This window comes from Myodes glareolus, chromosome 5, assembly GCF_982192425.1.
Source record: "Myodes glareolus chromosome 5, mMyoGla1.1, whole genome shotgun sequence".
Classification (NCBI taxonomy): Eukaryota; Metazoa; Chordata; class Mammalia; order Rodentia; family Cricetidae; genus Myodes; species Myodes glareolus.
Window position 1 is genome coordinate 5539899 of NC_142030.1, and position 17640 is coordinate 5557538.

General features: G+C 49.0%; 1 protein-coding gene across 2 annotated transcripts in view; it reads right to left on the reverse strand.

Annotated features, from left to right (window-relative positions):
• The window catches only part of Ptpn14 (protein tyrosine phosphatase non-receptor type 14), a 138121-nt gene that overhangs the window by 64667 nt on the left and 55814 nt on the right, over positions 1 to 17640 (reverse strand). For both annotated transcript variants that reach the window (XM_048439470.3, XM_085687538.2), the window contains exon 3: positions 7696 to 7865. In XM_048439470.3, the coding sequence (XP_048295427.2) occupies positions 7696 to 7865 (170 nt within the window). The remainder of the gene's footprint in view (positions 1 to 7695; positions 7866 to 17640) is intronic.

Here is a 17640-nt window from a genome sequence, read left to right on the forward strand (position 1 = left end):
GAAGGCTAGCCAAGATGGCATCTACCTGCTTACATATTGTTCTGACCTGTCAGAATCTCCTAAGGTCAGTCAACCATCTTGGAGGAGAAGTGTGTTCTGCTCTGGCAAACAGGAAGGAAAGAGAGCTGGCAGGATGGCTGGGGAGGGGAGGGGAGAAGGTGCCGGCCATGCAAGCCCGGAAACCTGAGTTCTGTTCTTGGAACCCACGTAAGGGGGGAATTAATCCACAAAGCTGTCCCCTAGCGAGCTCCATCCATCTCACAGGCACACCAGACACACAGTATTTTTTTAAATCACTTTCAAAGTAATATAAAGATGCCCTTGGTGTGATGATCTGAATACCATTTCTTAGGTGTAATAGCTCTGTGTATACAATCCCTATCGGGTCAGAGACTAAAGCCACATTCATATCACCAGGCCCACCCACCTGTACACTTAGTACACAGCACATGAATTCGAGAGCAGCACGGGTACTGGTGTTGGGCTGGACCAGCCACTGTGGGGCTTACAGCCAGTCTTGAGATCTACACCTTCTTTGCATTTCTGCTGCCACTCTGGTACTGGACCTTTACTGTGTGGACACAGTGGACCTGTCCCCTCCCCTCTGCTCTCCTCCTTCCTCACTCCAACTCAATATCCTAGTACTCTGCCCTTCTAGGACAAGAAGAGAGCAAAGGTCCCTAGAGCGCTGACTCCCTACACCTCCACCATCCTGATAAATATATATACGTGTGTGTGTGCACACACACACGTTTCCATATATATATATATATGGAAAACCCATTTTGCAATCAATGGATCATGCCCAATCCCACCCATTATAATGACTCCCCTACAAATCCAAAGAATTCTTTATAAGAAATGGGAGCCTTTAAAGTCTTCATAAAGCGTAGTGGGCAAGCTTGGGCACGACGGAACATCTCTTCCCACGGCTTCTCTTTGCTTCTGTTCTTTCCGCCCCTTCGCTAAAGGTAAGCGCTGTGCTGGTGGATCATCGCCTTCCACTCTACTTTCGAAACAAGTATAGTATGTGCGATTGCTAAGCAACTCTCTGAGGCAAAGTCTCGGCACTTCTCTGGCTAGACGCTGAGTCCTTCTCAGCCTGGCAGCGTTGGAGTCGATGAATGAACAGACACAACTTTGAAAACCAAGGAATTCAGGAAAATAAAATAGTTTTGCTTGAGGATTGCTTGAGGATTATTTTTTCGGCTGGATTTCAAGAAAGCTCTCCAAAAAGTGCATTATTTTTGACTGATTTTAAAGATGTCCCAGATGATAAGTCACTGAAGACACAATAACCCAGGATTTAATGTGCTGTGATCAAATTCTTACTTTGTTAAAGGGAAAGATTTGAGGGATAGCACACCTGATTTTGTAAACTGCTTTACTAATGAGTAAAACACACAGTAAGCATCCACGGCTAAAAGGGCACAGATCAGGGGCTAGGTTGACAGCTCAGTGCTTAACATGTTCGTAGCATTGCCAGCATGGGGAGGGGGTAGATCCCCGGACACACAGAGACGGCGTTTGGCACGGTGGCCGAACTATACTTCCAGCACTTGGAAGGTGGAGGCAGGAGACCTGTCAGAGTGGTCAGGCTGACCAACTCTGAGCTCAGTGGAGAGGCTCAGGTCACCACATGTATGCACAAAATATACACATGTACCTGCATATACATGTGAAATCATGCACATGCAAACCCATGTACACATTCACACATGCGAGAGAAAAAGAAATCAAATCAAACACTGTGTGGGAAGACACCTTTGAAATAGGAATGAGGTTTCTGATTTATTTGCTTTTAAAGCATTGGTTTTTTTTCCCTTTCAATAAAAAATAAATTGTACCAAATTAGTTATCCCTAAAGACTATTGGAGTGTTTTGGTCTGTCTTCCATACACAAAGAATTCCCAGAAACTGCCCCTTCATGGTCAACTCATTCACGGTCAACTCGAATGCCAGGGAGCGTGCCTCCTCCTCTGGATTCGGGTCGCAGCAGGCTCCCTAGACAGTCACCTGTGACCCTGTGGCCTAGGCACACACCTGACTGAGCTGAGGGTGTAAACTTCAGTGTTCTTCTGCTGAACACAAGGAAATTAGAGTTGAAAATGAGACACACTCATTAGCTTTGGCCCATCTCGACCTCTTCCAGCCAGGCCCCGAGCCAGGAGCAGAGATGGTGGCAGAGGCACACTTCCATTTGCACAAAAGCTTTCTGTCACCGGTACTTTGATCACACTCCTAAGGGCAGACTCAGATCCACCCATCCGAAGAGGCCCCAGCAACAACAGGAACAGAGCAAGTGAAAGAGACAGGGTTGTGCTGCGGCTCCTTCCTTGCAGTTTGGAGCGGCGTGAAAATCTCAGACCTCTAAAAAGCACATTAAAGATTTCAAGATGGCAACACAGAACTTACAAAAAGCCAAGTTCAGGGCCTTGCTGAGCATCAGGCCGTGTGACCCTGGCTGTACATGTGGCAGAACCGTGATGCCAGCCTTGTTTACGAGAGCGCCTGCCAAGCACCCTGGGTGCCAGACCAATGACAGAACATTCTCCAGGAAGTAACGAGGGGAGCAACACAAACTTTAAAAAATGCAAATCAACCTTTAGTTCATCAAAAACGTGAAATAAAAATGGCTTGGAGTTACAGCTCTTTGGTGGTAAGGCACTCAGATCTGTCCATTCCGACATTCCAGCTGCCTAGCAGGAAGATTAACATGGAACGGGTACTGAATGAAAGCAAACTTGAAAAGGAATGTGGGCAGGGGATGCGGTTCTGTGGTATGCGCCTGCTCAGTGTGTATAAGACCCTGCGTTCAAACCCTGGTACCAAAACAAACAAACAAACAAACAAACAAACAGGATGCAATCAGCAACCACCATCTAATCAAGAGTCCATCTCCCTTGGCAAGCAACCCCACCCCCAGGTCACTACTTTTTAAAGAAAGCCATCTTCCCTTGTCTCAACACAGACTGCACAGAGTGAGAGACTGGGCTCTATTGTCAGCTACTTCTTGAAAGTGTCTGGCAGAAATAATGCTGTTCTCAGGAACTAAGAGAGGCGCACCCATCCACAGCGGGGGAGGGAAGGGGACTCATCCACAGCGGGGGAGGGAAGGGGGCATGCCAAGGAGAACGCAGGTCCTCCTAGAGGGAGTCTACTTTCAAGCCAATGACAAACTTTAAAACCCCACCAGGACTGGAGAGATGGCTCAGCAATTAGCAGCACTTGCTTTCTTCCAAGTACCTGAGTTCTGTTCCCAGCACCCATGCCAGGGGCTCACATCCACCTGTGAACTCCAGCTCCAGGAGGTGAGACACCTCTTGTGGCCTCTGTGGGCACCTGTATTCGTGGGCACATATCTGCACCCATACACATAATTAAACATCAGTCTTTTTAAAAGTCTTCATCAGGTGACAATGTACAAAAAAGCAAAATAACTGGGGAACAAAAACAAAGTGTAAAGGAACATGGAATCATTGCCCTAATGAAGCTTCTAGAAGGGACATTCTGAACACCCAGGCTGTAGACTCGCACAGTGCACACGCAAGACTCCAAAATCTAAGGGATGGCACAAGTGTTTCCAGCCAAGGAAGAAAGAAGCCAGTAAAAGCAAGAGGTCTATGTTCATCCCCAGAGTCCACAGAAAAAAATCCAGGCACAAGAGCACATGCTACCAAAGAGGCTTTCTCCTGGGGCTCACTGGGGGTCAGCCTGGCCTAATTGTTAAATTCTAGGTCACTAAAACCCTGTTTCAAAATTAAAAGACCATTGGAGGCTAGGGAGAGTGCTCAGTAGTAAATGTGCTTGCCATAGGTGAGGATCAAAGTTTGATCCCCACAACCAAACAAATGCCAAGTGTATGTATGGGGCAGCCCACCTATAATTCCAGAGCTTAGAAGGTGGAGCTGGGATCCATGGAGCAAGCTAGTTAGGCCAGCTAGCCATATCATAGACAGCAGCAAGCTAGCTAGGCCGACTAGACACATCATAGAGAGCAGCAAGCCGGATAGATGGACTAGACATATCATAGAGTGCAGCAAGCTAGCTAGGCCAACTAGTCATATCATAGAGTGCAGCAAGCCAGATAGATGGACTAGACATATCATAGAGTGCAGCATGCTAGCTAGGCCGGCTAGGCATATCATAGAGTGGAACAAGCTAGCTAGGCCGACTAGTCATATCATAGAGTGCAGCAAGCTAGCTAGGCCAACTAGACATATCATAGAGTGCAGCAAGCTAGCTAGGCCGACTAGACATATCATAAAGTGCAACAAGCCGGCTAGATGGACTAGACATATCATAGAGTGCAGCAAGCTAGCTAGGCCGACTAGCCATATCATTGACCTCAGGGTTCAGCTGAGAGAACCCGGTTTCAATGGATAAAGTAGGGAGCAACAGAGACAAATGAATTACATCAACTCTGAGCTTTCATAGGCATGTACACACACATACATGTGCATATGCATGTGCACCCCACACATGCACACTCCCCACACATATATACATACATAAACATATACACGAGGAAATAAAAGGTAGATGGAACTAAGAAATGACACCCCATGCTATCTTGACTATCTCAGAAAATGGTACAGACCTGATACACTGAGCACTCATGGACACTCATAGATATAACCAAAGGCACTATCTTGTCTCATGTGAAGGCACAGGACTTGAACTGGCATGGCTTTCCCCTCAATATGCCATAGATCTGAAGGTAACACTGGAAGGAAAAGGCCACAGCATAGTCTAGAAATATAACAACCTGATTTCTTTGTCACACATACAGAAAGACCACAGACCCTAAATGTGGGCACTCATCCCTAGTTGGTTGAGAGATAATTTCTTGTTCCCAAACAGGAAGGACTTCCAATGCTGAAGGAAGCCCATGTAGAAAGTAAGCATGTCAAAAGTCATGTTCCTAGTTGCTGGGCAGTGTTAGCTGTAGACAAGGGCACAGCCTCCCAGTTAGAACTTAGAAGAGGTGGGCAGTGGGGATGTGATTTTAAGGAGAAGGTACTCTGGGGCACAGCAGCAGCACGGAAAGATGGGGGGACCTAGAACAGATCCCACGGCCCCAAGTCTCCTCACCACTACCACAAGGTCCTAAGACTGTCTTTGGTGGCCTAGCTACAATTGTAGTTACACTATGCAAATTCTGTAGCGTGTTGACCACTGGGATGCATGTGTCTTACATTGCTCATTGATGAGCAGTGAAAAGGAAAACCTGACAATTAATTATGCACTTAAGAAGTCAGACATGCACCATGAGTATTAGATTCACTCTTCGAAAATTATTTATCCTCTGTTTAGTGTTCCTGAGTGTGCCTGTTTGTCTGTCTGTCTGTGTATCTTGGGTGTGGTTCCTCAGAACTAATCTTTGTCTTTTGAAAGGGGGTCCTCTCTGGGACCTGGTGATGCCATTTCAGCTAGGCTGGCTGGACCTACCTGCCTCCCCGTCCCTAACCCTGGGGATGAATGTAGCACATACCTTGTCCTGCATTTTACATGGATGCTGGGAATTGAACTCAGGTCCTCACACTTGTGTGGAGGAACTCTACCAACTGAGCCCCCCTAACCCACTAGTCTTCTCCTTTAAAAGTATTCTTAGGTCTGAAACCCTGAAGAGGGCCTTCACAACTTGAAGATTTGGGAAAGGCCTGAACATCAATTTCAAGCTTGCCGCAGGGTGTGAGTGGCCAGCAGCTCTGCAGCCGTCCCTTGCAATCATTAAGTAGCCCATTAAAGGGCTTCTCCACTCACATAGAAACCATCTTCTCACCTTCCGGGCCCAGCAAAGTATGAAAACCATGTGTTTACAGTGACTCCGTTGCTATGAAAGCATGCTGCAAAAAATAGTTTCCCTTTGATTTAGGAGGATATAAAAAGGGGAAGATGTCTGGCGGGCAGGAGCCCCTGCTGGGGGGAACCTGGCAGAGATGGGAGAGAAGCAAAGAACCGTGGTGGTCCAGGCAGGAGTCACATCTACCCAAGGAGGAGCGAACGTTCTCAAGGCTCACAGAACACATCTTCCAGCTGGGAATATGGTTTAGAGCTCCATGCTCCTTAATCTCTTTAGCTCCTATGGTTTCATGACTCATCTCCCATCTGTCTAGTAGGGGCCTAGCTGCTGCCAGCTTGTGTCTAGAATCGCATCAGGTCGTTTCTTATTCTCTCCTTTGATTTTGTAGCTCCATATATTCTCCTTTTGATATACTGTGTCTGTCTGTGTGTGTGTGTGTGTGTGTGTGTGTGTATAGGTCAGAGGTTGACACTGGGTATCTCTGCTCAGTCACTCTCCGCCTTATGTCTCAGACAGGATCTCTCACAGGCCCTGAACCTCACAAACCCAGCTAGGCTGGCTGACCAGCAAATCCCCAGGGCCTCTCTTGTCTTCCAACACTAGGAACCACTGCTGCCAACTAAACGCTGGTCCTCGTGCTTCTGTGGGACCAGAGCCATCCCACAGCCCTCCCTTCTTTGATATCTTTTATGTTTTTACTCAGTTGTCCCCTTAACCTTAGGCCTGACTCGTCCATTTTTTTCTCTAATGTCACCAGTCTCTTGTCAGGCATCCTCCATCATGAAGAGACTTGTTCCAGTGGGTGACATGGGTCAATCTCAAATTAACCTCCAAAAGACACCCCTGCCCGACCCTTCTCCCACCCTGGAGTTAGAGGTCCATGCTGCCACACCCACGTTTTACACAGGATCTGGGGTTCCGACTGAGATCTCCGTGTCTGGACGGCAGGTGCTTTACTCACCAAGCCACAGCCACCGCTACCAGCAACAGCTTTTCTTGAAGAGGAGGAGGAGCAGGAGGAAGAAGAGAAGGAGGAGGAGCAGGAAACATAGAAATCTGAACCGTGTTGTCATTTGAGAAATTTACAGTCCTGAAACCCACACAGTGAGAAACACTGGGGCACTCTGCCATCCTCCAAGCTTGTCACTGGTTTTAGCTTCTCCAGGATTCCAAACATCCAAATTGGAGCAACAGGTTTTAAATACAAAAACAGAGAGCATTTCTGGGCTTCTGGCTCCCTCCAGAAATGTCACCTGATGAGCGATTCCAAGGCACAGACATCTCTGTGTACATCGTGCACACAGACAGCTACCATGTACGCCATCCTAGCACCAACAACATGTTCTTGTCTTGCTCTGTGAATCACAAGCCGCCTGAACTTTAACATTTGCAGTTCCTACAAGGACATAAGATAGCATGGCCACCCCGAGGCTCCGCTATGCTGTTGACTTCCTACCCCTGTTTATGTAACATCACATAACCAAAACCTTGCCCTCGCGACATTTTTCTCCTCAACCTGATTTCCATCTTTAGAACCATCTTAGGCCTCAAGTGCAAAGCCCAGTGGTGTTTGGGGAGGTGGATGGGGTGGACGAAACAGAATTAGATGGTTGGCTTTTATTAAATTCTAGCCTACCTATTTGACTTACCATTCCCAACAGATACTTCTTTGCTGTTATACACAAAATTCTACCTGTTGTACCAGGGCTGGCACTAGCCACATGGGTCAAACCAAACTTCTGCAGGTGCATGGTAACTGGCAGGCAACCTCCAGGCCCCCACCCTCTCGGCCTCCACACGCAACTAAAGAAGCCAGCATGCCTCCACTTCACCGGAAGCCTTTCGGTGATCCACACCCTTATGGGGAACTTGAGGGAGATCACACCTACCTTGTGGCCTCCTGCTGAAGCCATGACACATTTGGCACATAGAACATGACTCCGAAGAAAAGCAGAGGCTCGTTAGCAAATTTGTCCAGATGTTTCTTCAGCGGCTTCTCTAGCTCCACCCATCTCGCTTGCTGGCTCTTGCTGAGAAACCAAAGGCCGAAGTAGTGTGTCTAGATAAAGGGTAAAATCGCATCAGTTGTGCGTCCAAGATCATACAGGCCTCCCACCCCTGCAACACTGGAACTCTGAGATGTGGGGCCCACCTACAAGGATCCAAGGTTCTTCCCCACCCGATACAGTCACCTAAGTGGAGCATCCAGGTGAAGCTCTCCTAACTGCATATGGGGTCCACATAAACTTGTGCCAGGTGAGGGATGGGGGAGCCTGAGGACAGGGCTGGCTGACTTTGAACATGTATATGTACAGGAGTATATCAGCACCTGGGCACAGAGCCCAGAGGTCAGCCGTGGATGCCCTACCTCAGGAGCCAGCCGCCTTGGCTTTGTAGGAAAGATCTCTCTCTGGTACCTGGGATTCACTGATGACACAGACTGGCAGGCTGGTGAATCCCGAATAGCCTCCTGTCTCCACTTTCCCAGGGCTGGGATTACAAGTATGCTCACCAAACCTGGCTTTTTGAGATGGGTGCTGGGGGTTGAACTCAGGTCCTCGAGTTGTCTCCCCAGCGCCAGGACCGACTTTTTTGCTGAGCCCAGAAGGATGAGTCCCTGTGTGATTTTACACATGGCATGCTGGCCAAGGCCAGGATAATTCCTCCATCGATCATAGAGTAGTTTCTTACTCAACTCGGAAGACAAACCCTGCCAGCTAGGAGCTCTGGCAATGCAGAACATTTCACAGTCCGTCAGATTTCAACCCCAAAACCACGTGCTCTGTTGGCACTTCAGTGAGTATTTTGAAAGCAGTGCCCTGTACCGTTCTATTATACATGAATTATGATAAAATTTCTCCCCCTACTTTGAGACCGAAAAGCTCTCCTCTCCTCAGCTGACCCCAAAGCCACCGGGGGCTCTTGGCAGATTAGGGTGGCATTTGCTACATGAAAGTGTGATCATCACCCTAAAACTTGAAGCCTCAACCAGCTTGGCTACGAACAGCTCGCTGACTGATGGAAACAGGCACCTTCATGCACCCAATCCTGTCTTTATGTGAACGTGTGCTAGGATTTCAGGATTAGTGCAGGAAAAAGAACCAGATCGCTGCTTCTGAAGACGCCTTTGTGTTTCGATTATGGCCTCGGCTGGTTTACAGTGCACCTGGGGCTCTGCCCTCGGAAGAATGTTTTCATTACCAAGTTTAATTTCCAAAGGCATTCTTTCTGTCCTCACCACAGCTGGCTGTCCCTCCACTCACCAGAGCCATCCCTACCAAGTCCCCAGGGAAGCCTTGGTCCCGCTTCCCTAGCACACCAGGTGTGCCCTGGCCGGTGGAAGACAGAGTGCCACAGGCCAGCTGGGGTACGTGTCTCACATGGGTGAAATGGGTGCATCCTCCGCGGAGCTCCAAAGGGCAGGCTTAGGCCTCTACCTTCTCAAGCAACAAAACGCGATCCTCGGTGTTCAGCCGATGGGAGTCTCTGTCACACAAAGCCGACTGCGTCCGTTCTAACCCCGTTGTTTGTATTCCGGCTTCTGTGAGCCCACCTGTGTTTCCACCACGAGCCATGACGCAGTCGAGGTCCACAGGTCACCTCACAGAAGAGCTCTGTGGCTCGTCTACTTCCAGGTGTTCCTCTCTCCCTCTCCTGTTGTAAGTGCGTGTCTCTGTGTGTGTGTGTGCGTGTGTGTGTGTGAGCATGTGTGTCTGTGTCTGTGTGTGTGTGTGCGTGATTCTAGATACAAAGGAAGCCCCGAACCTCTAGAGCTTTGTCCTTAAGATGAGGTGACTGCAAGTCTTACCCACAGGCTGCAGGGACTACTGTACCTAATTCCTGCCACCACGTCTATGGACCGTAGTAAGCCCTTCGTCAGCAGATCAGATGACTCCTTTTAACCAGCTCTTTTTATATAAATATAAATATAGTCATGGTTTAGATCTAGAACCGCCCCCCGCCCCCAGACTCACGCACTAAATAAAGACTTGGTCCCAGGGTTCCCAGGGCCTGGTGGGGATGCATCCTGCCCTGGAAGGGGAGCACGGGACCCTGAGCCCTTCTTGTCCCCTCTTGCCTTCCAGCTGTGATGCGCCTGACTTTACTGCTCTGCCTTCCAACCGTGACACGCCTGATTTCACTCCTCTGTGCACTTCCCGCAGGGTATGCGGCCTCATCACCAGCACAAAGCAAAAACACCAACAGAGACAACCTGAAACCATACTTTAAATCAACTTTTCCCCTCCAGAAGATGGTCACCTTGGATTATCCCAGACAGTGACAGATTCCAGACACGGACACCTATGAGCCATAGAGAGCAAGCAATGCCAGGTGGGGGTGGGGGGTGGGGAGGTGGCTCAGCTGGTAAAGGGCTTGCCAAGTCAGTGTGAGGACCTCAGTGTGGATTCCCTAACACCCACACAAAAGCCGGGCACAGAGGCATATACCCATAGTCCTAGTCCGTGGAAAACCAGCCCGCCTAGACAACTGGCAGACTCCCAGGTATTAAGAGGTCCTTTAAATAAATAAATGATAAAAATAAATAAATGATAACGTGGGGAGCGCCTGAGGAAAAGACATGATACAAACCTCTGGGCTGCATACACAGGCACACAGGCACACAGGCACACACACACACACCATAAATATACACAGAGACGAAGAAAACAGGCTAGTGGCTCACAACCATAACCCTAGCACTTGGGACACAGAGGAAAGAAGATTACGGATTCAAGGTCGACGTAGGCTACAGAGCCAAGACCCTGCCTCAAAACAACGAACGACAGAAGGAGGCAGGTCTGATGGCGCACGCGTATAACCCCCGCCCTTGGGAGGTGGGGGCGAGAGGGTCAGTTCAATATCGTTCTCAGTTACATAAAGGATCCGAGGCCAGCCTAGGCTACAAGAGATTCTGTCTCCAAAATACAAGCAGCAATGACAAAACCACACACCGAAACAAACCAGAGAGGAAAGGAAACCTGTGAAAAGGCTGAAGGAAGCTGGACTAGCTACAGATAACAGGCCTTAAACAGACAAGAAAAATAACCATGGGACCATCTGAAAGTCTTGCTGCAGGCACTTCTGGGACATTGGGATAGCTGTGTGATGCCGACACGGCCACCGGGAGTCAGGGATATGAGAGACTGGCTGAGCTCAGGCCCTAAACGAGGGAGCCTTGGTGCTTAGATCAGCATCTGCCTGGAAAGGGTCCCAGGCACGATCTCACTGCACCAGTTCCTCCACTGAAGACAGCAGCACACAGGGGTCCCTCCCTGCATGTGGGGTGATTGAAATGTTTACAAGTAAAAGCTGAGACACCCTTAAGCTGTGACGTGCTGCGTAGTAATTCCCAGAGTTATGAGAGAACCTCTGGTAAGCATGGGCGGAAGAAGGGAGCCCGCACCTGCCGAAGCAGGAAGCAGAAGTAACCTCGGCTTCCACTAGAAGTAGTGTTGACGTGTGTGCCGTATTTTTACGCTCCATACTTCATCCTAACCATAATATTCACTCAAATTTATAATATCCAAACTACGAAGGGACGGCAGGAACAACTCACTATCCATTTTGGGAGGAATTTTTAATCTTAAGATTTATCTATGTAATGTGTGTGTTTTGCATGCATACGTCTGTGTGTGCCTGGTAGCCACTGAAGACAGAAGTGGGCATCAGATCCTCTGGAACCAAAGTTACAAATGGTTGGATGTGAACCACTATGTGGGTACTTGGAATTGGACCCAGTTCTTCTGCAAGAACAGCCAGTGAGCCATCTCTCCAGCCTAAAATTAAAATTTGTATTGCCCTTCCACCTTGTAGGCTATTCTTCCAAATTTGTCTTTTCCTTCCCACTCACCAAGATTACTACACCAGGAAAAAGTAAACAAACACAACATACACACACAAAGAAAGGCCATTTAACAGAGTGTACAACACACATGCATGCACACATAAACGCACAGACATGCAGAGAACAAGTTCTGAGACTCGAAGTACTAATCTTACCACAGTAAACAGTAAAGAGTTCTAAATTAGCTGGGCATGGTGACTCACGCCTTTAATTCCAGTACTCAGGAGGCCGAGGCAGGTGAGTTCGAGGCCACTCTGGTTTACAGAGTGAGTTCCAGGATAGCCAGGACTACACAGAGAAACCCTGTCTCAAAGAGTTCTAAATAACAAAATAAACCACCCCTAATAAAAACTGAATTTGTAGTGTAAGTGCTTGTTGCTGCTGCTGAAATGTTCCCTTTTCCAAAGGGAACAGAGCCGTTCCCAGTGACTCGCTACGCAAATATTCTTTGAAAGAGTTAAAAAACTACTCAAGAAATGGGCCCTACAGTAAGGAGGCAAATGAAATGAACAGGTGTTTATGAAGAGACGATGCTCAGACAGTCCATAGGTCAAGAGCAAGTATTCAACACCCTCTTGTTACCACAAAAATGCAAATCAAAACTTCCCTGGGGTTCCATGGCCAACCGGTTGAAATGACTCTCAGAGAAACAATGACAAATGCTAGCAAGGGTGGGGACAGACACACTGGGGGTGTGGATGTACTAGTGGGGCCTCTCTGGAAATCAGGATCGAGGCACTACCACGTGACCTGGGAATACACTAAAGGGACTTAAGTCAGCACTCCACGGAGACTCCTGCTCACTCGTGACGACGATGGTGCGTGTCACCGTAGCCACATTGTAGAATCAGTCTGGGTGTCACTCAACAGATACACCAGTGAATGGGTCAATAAAATGTGATGTGATGTGGAGTTTAACTGAGTGTATGTACATGTACGTGTATATATGTGTGTGTATATGTATGTATGTTTATTTATATGTGTGTATGTGTGTATTATGCATCTGCATATGTGTGTATATTTGTGCATATGTGTGTATGTGTGTGTATATGTGTGTATATATGTGTGTATGTGTATGTATGTGTGTATGTGTGTATATGTGTGTATATATGTGTGTATGTGTATGTATGTGTGTGTATGTGTGTATATGTGTGTATGTGTGTGTAGCTACACTGAGATATGTAGGAACTGTGGTTGTAGGTCAGTTGGTTGAGAGCTTGCCTGCCATGTGCAAGGCCCTAGGCTCAGTCCCACCACTGTGACAAGCCAGGTGTGGTGCATCATTCTCACAATCCCAGCATTTCCACTGGAGAAGTGGAGGGCTGGCAGGGGACAGGAGTGAGGGAGAGCAAACAGGGGTGAAGCACATAACATACCTAAGAATGTCACCAGAAAGCCTGGCACCTTGTCTTTATGTTAAAGTTTTTCAAAAACGTTTAGGGGCAGGGAGCTCCTAGTTCAAGACAAACAGCCCTTGGAGGTGTCTGCAGCCCACCGTTGTCCCGCGCTGTCTTAGAATGTGGGCTCAGTTATTCTGCAGGAAGGAATGCACATTCGTGAGCCTCCTCCATGCCCCCCACTCTGCTCACCCTCCTCTGGCTGCGTTTCCACACTGGAGTGGAAAGCCTCTGTCCCAGCTTCTCACACGGCTTTTGCTCAGGTTACGGTACAGCACAGGTTTATCTGGCCACATCTGGCCACAAGTTGCATCACACGAAATATAATCAGACCCTGCAGTCTCAATCCATCTAGCTCTGTACCAAGCACGCCACCCCCACCCCCACGTGCCTAGTCCAAAGCGCCGTCTCCCACACCAAGCACAGCTGTGCACGCTCCGCTTAAAGTTCAGCCCAGTTTGGTTCCCCAGGCTTCACCACTAAACACTGCCACATGGCTGTGTGAAATGCGGCTGATGCTGGCAAAGAGAAGCCCCCTCTCCCACTATGGAAGGAACCTCATTCCCTGACAAAGGCCCAGAAGGCCAGCTTTCTGTCCAAGATACCAAACTGGCTGACCCTCTGGATACCTCTGGGCATAAATCCCACGTTGTAGTTTAGTTTTAAGCCTGAGGCTCTGGCGCCTTGAGTTCTATAATGAGGAAGAAAGGAGGCCGTAAAAACCAGTTCCCGGGAAGAGGAACTGTATCTCTGAGTCAGTGATTAAGAACCAGCTGAGATGGAACAGCCTAGGGAGAGTCACAGGAGGATGGCGTTTTCACGTGAGCACGCCCTGGGTTTATGTGAAATTTTGCATCTTAACCTAAGTATAAATGTCTATACGTAATGAAGTGCCAGCTAGTGTCTGCAGTGACAGATAGGTTTGCCACAGCGCCAGCGTTCATGGTAATGAGCGTGGAATGATCCCAGAGAGTGCAGGACAGGTAGCTCTGTGGCCTGAGTGTGAAATGTCCCCATAAGCTTGTGTGTTTGAACACTTGATCCCCAGCTGGTGGCGCTGTCTTCGAGAAAGCTGTGGACTATTTAGGAGGTGAAGCTAGAGGGAGGAAATGGATCACTGGGGGTGGGCCTTGAAGTTTTATTGGCCCACCCCCCTCCCTGACTGCTCTCCGCTTGGCTGTGGAGGCAATGTGACCAGCTCACTCCTGCTAGCATGCCTTTCTCCCCCACCCCCCACCCCCGCCATAATGCAGTCTATCCTTCTAGCACGAGCCCAAGCAAGTCCTTTCTCGAGTTGCTCTTCCAGACACTGGTCGGTAGCAAGAAAAGCAGGAGACAGAGCCGGGTCTGTGGGGAATCCTGCCCCTTCTCATTCTGCTGCGGACCTCACGTGCTCAAAGGCAACAGGTATTAATAGTTCACAGTGTTGTTGACATGATTCCCCTGTATTGTCGTGCTGGGGATCAAATCCCAGACCTCGCACACGGCAGACAAGTACCCACCCCTGAGCTGCGACTCCACCTTTCATCCTTCATTTAAAATGGCATGATGTAACTGCACACACCAACAATTCATGGCAGAAGATTGTGGAGGGTTTGGTTGCACCAGTTTTGTGACCCATGGCATGGCTTTAATGCCATCTGTGAGAGTTACACATGCCGTCCTGGCAATTACGAGGGATTAAAGCCTTGATCTTAATGCAGGCATTCTGAAGAGGCACTCAGCCAGAAGCAGAAGTTTAGAAGATCTCGCATTAAGCTCCAACAGGCTGCCCGCCTCACCCAACATTTCAGCTGTCAATCAAGAAGCGGGGCTGGTACGGCCCCACCTGAGAGAAAGAAAGGAGTTCCGTGCAAGCACTGAAGAAATACCTCAGATGCAGCAAAGCAGGCTCTGGGCAGCTCTCCCTGCTATGTGCCAGCGATTCTGGAAGATAAATCAATGTCCTCCACAGCTGGAGAACTGGAAGACCACCTTGTATACACCCAGGCTCTGTACTGCGTAGGTCTGGGGATTCTAGAACTTATCTATACCTAACAAGGGGACTCTCCTCATTTTTATAGTCAATGTCTCCATGAAAATACAGGAAAACAAGCTGCAGCGTAACAGGGACCCATACAGCCCGTCATGATCCCACGCAAGCCTTCTGCGGCAGCCAGACTCCCTCAGAACACACCCAGTGAGAAAGACTTAGGAGTGAAGGCTGAGAAATAACCACCTCTGTTTCTACTAAAATGAAGGTATAGTTACCACGACAGCAGAGGCCAGGCACTAAGCTAGCTAAGATTTCCAATGAGAATATTCACGAGACAAGAAACCAACACAAAATTCAAAGGCCCTAAATTTCCCCCTCACAACCTGTTCTCAGCAGACTCTTACTCAGAATTGGTGTGTGTGTGTGTGTGCACAAACATGCTATGGTGTGTATGAGCCATGTGTATACACGAAAATCAGAGGACAATTCATAAGCACCAGTTCTCTCCTTCGACCACGTGGCTCCAGGGACCAAACTCAGGTCATTAGCCAAGCTTGGTGTCAGCTACCTTTACTCAGGGAGCCGTCTACTTTAGTTTTGTTTCAACTTGACACAAACCTAGACATACCTGGGATCCTAACTGAGGAACTGTTTACACCAGACTGGCCTCTGGGCATATCTGTGGGGCATTTTTCTTAGCTAATGATTAACCCACTGCGGGCAGTGCCATCCCTGGACTGGTGGTTCTGGGCGGTATAAGAAGGCCAGGAGAGCGAGCCCAGGAGAGCAAGCCCAGGAGAGCGAGCCCAGGAGAGCGAGCCCAGGAGAGCGAGCCCAGGAGAGCGAGCTGGTAAGCAGCAGCCCTCCATGGCCTCTGCTTCGGTTCCTGCCTCCAGGCTTCTGCCTTGAGCTCCTAACAGGCTACCCTAGACGATGGACCGATGGACGGTACCGCGTAAGATGAAACACACCCTCTCCTCCCCAAGATGCGTTCAATTTGTTTTTGTTGTTGTTTTTTGTTTGTTTGTTTTGTTTTGTTTTGTTTATCACAGCAACAGAAAGCAGAGCAACACATCTCATCGGCCTCGTGCTGATCATTTTGATCATTTTAAACCCCAGCTGTGCAGTTAAGCAGGTTACAGAACTGAGGCCGATTCCACAGGTTGGGGAATGAGGTTTTCCTGTCAATCAAATAGTCCGTCCCTACATCAGACAATCAGAGCTGTTACCAAGGGCCACTAGACTAACCTCAGCCAAGCCACACCCTCCTCTGCAATGTGCGCTCACCTTTCTTTGTTGGGAAATGCATACTGAGTCCCAGTGTCTCCAAAATCTTTACACATGAGAGTAGCCAACCACAGAACATTAATGCTACAACTGACAGCTCTGGATAAAATGCAAATCTGTACAAGGAAAAGAGGCTACACTGGGCAACAGTCCCCATTGGTTGGGGGCAGCCCTGTGTTTAGCCCCTTCCTCTTCTGTTTTTGGATGGAAGACATTCTGGTTGGATGTATAGAGCCTGTTCCTTGGACTCTCGGAGAGCTGATTGACTGGGAAGGGTCACAGCACCAACGTTACCTGTCACAGGATGAAAGTGAAGACCCGAGGAGAAAGCAATTTGCTCAGAGGTGACAAACCCATTGAGGGCCGCCAGCACAAAGCCAGCATGAAAGCTGAACCACACCTTAACACTGAGCTGCCAATCACACAACAATGCACACGTGACAGGAGCCTCTGAACTGCTCCCTTCATCCTAGCTGACGAGGTAGTGGTAGGATCATCTGGGGTTGCCCTTTGACCTCTCAGAGGGCAGCCAGGGTTGGCAGAGAGGAACCAGTACTGCACACGTACCCCAACACCTTTCACCTCTCTCTGCTCCCCAGAGCTCTGCTGGTAGATGCCTTTGCACCGCCCCCCCCCACACCCTGCCCCCACCCCTACAGCCCCCTCACTCACCCCCTCGTCCCTGTCCCCAGCGCAGGCAGCTGCTCTTGATTCCCTCCTCCCTGCAGATCCAGCTCCCTGTGCTGAGGACAACATTTCATCTTTCCTACCTGAATGCCTAACGTAGGTTTCAGGCCCAGATTCAAAGCACGGAGGCTGTGTGTGTGTGCGCACGCGCGCGCACACAGATGTGTGCACCCAGGCAGTGTGTATGGGGGCCAGAGGCTGACACATATGTCTGAGAGCTTTACTTTTAGAAAGGGTCTCACTGAATCTGGAGCTCGGTCCTTCAGTTAGACCAGCTGGCCACTGAGCCCTGGGGACACACCCAACTGTCTCTACACCCAAGTTCTGACTTGCTGGCACACTCAGTCTTTGATGTGAGCATTGGAGAACTGACGTCAGGCCTTCACCCTCATGCAGCAAGCACTGTGCCCACTAGGTCACCCTAGTCTCCTCCCAGGCTGGCTTTCACCCCTGGCCCACACGGGTCTGTGTACTGAATGGCTAAGGACAGGCACCATCCTGGCCCTATTCTGTGATATGCCTAGCGCAGGTGGCATTCAGTCTTCACCTGTTACCTAAGTGCTGGACCCTCCGAATGCTCCCCAGTGCCTAGCAAGTCCTAAGGAAGTTGCTCAATTCTATTTAATAAAAATCATTTCTAGAG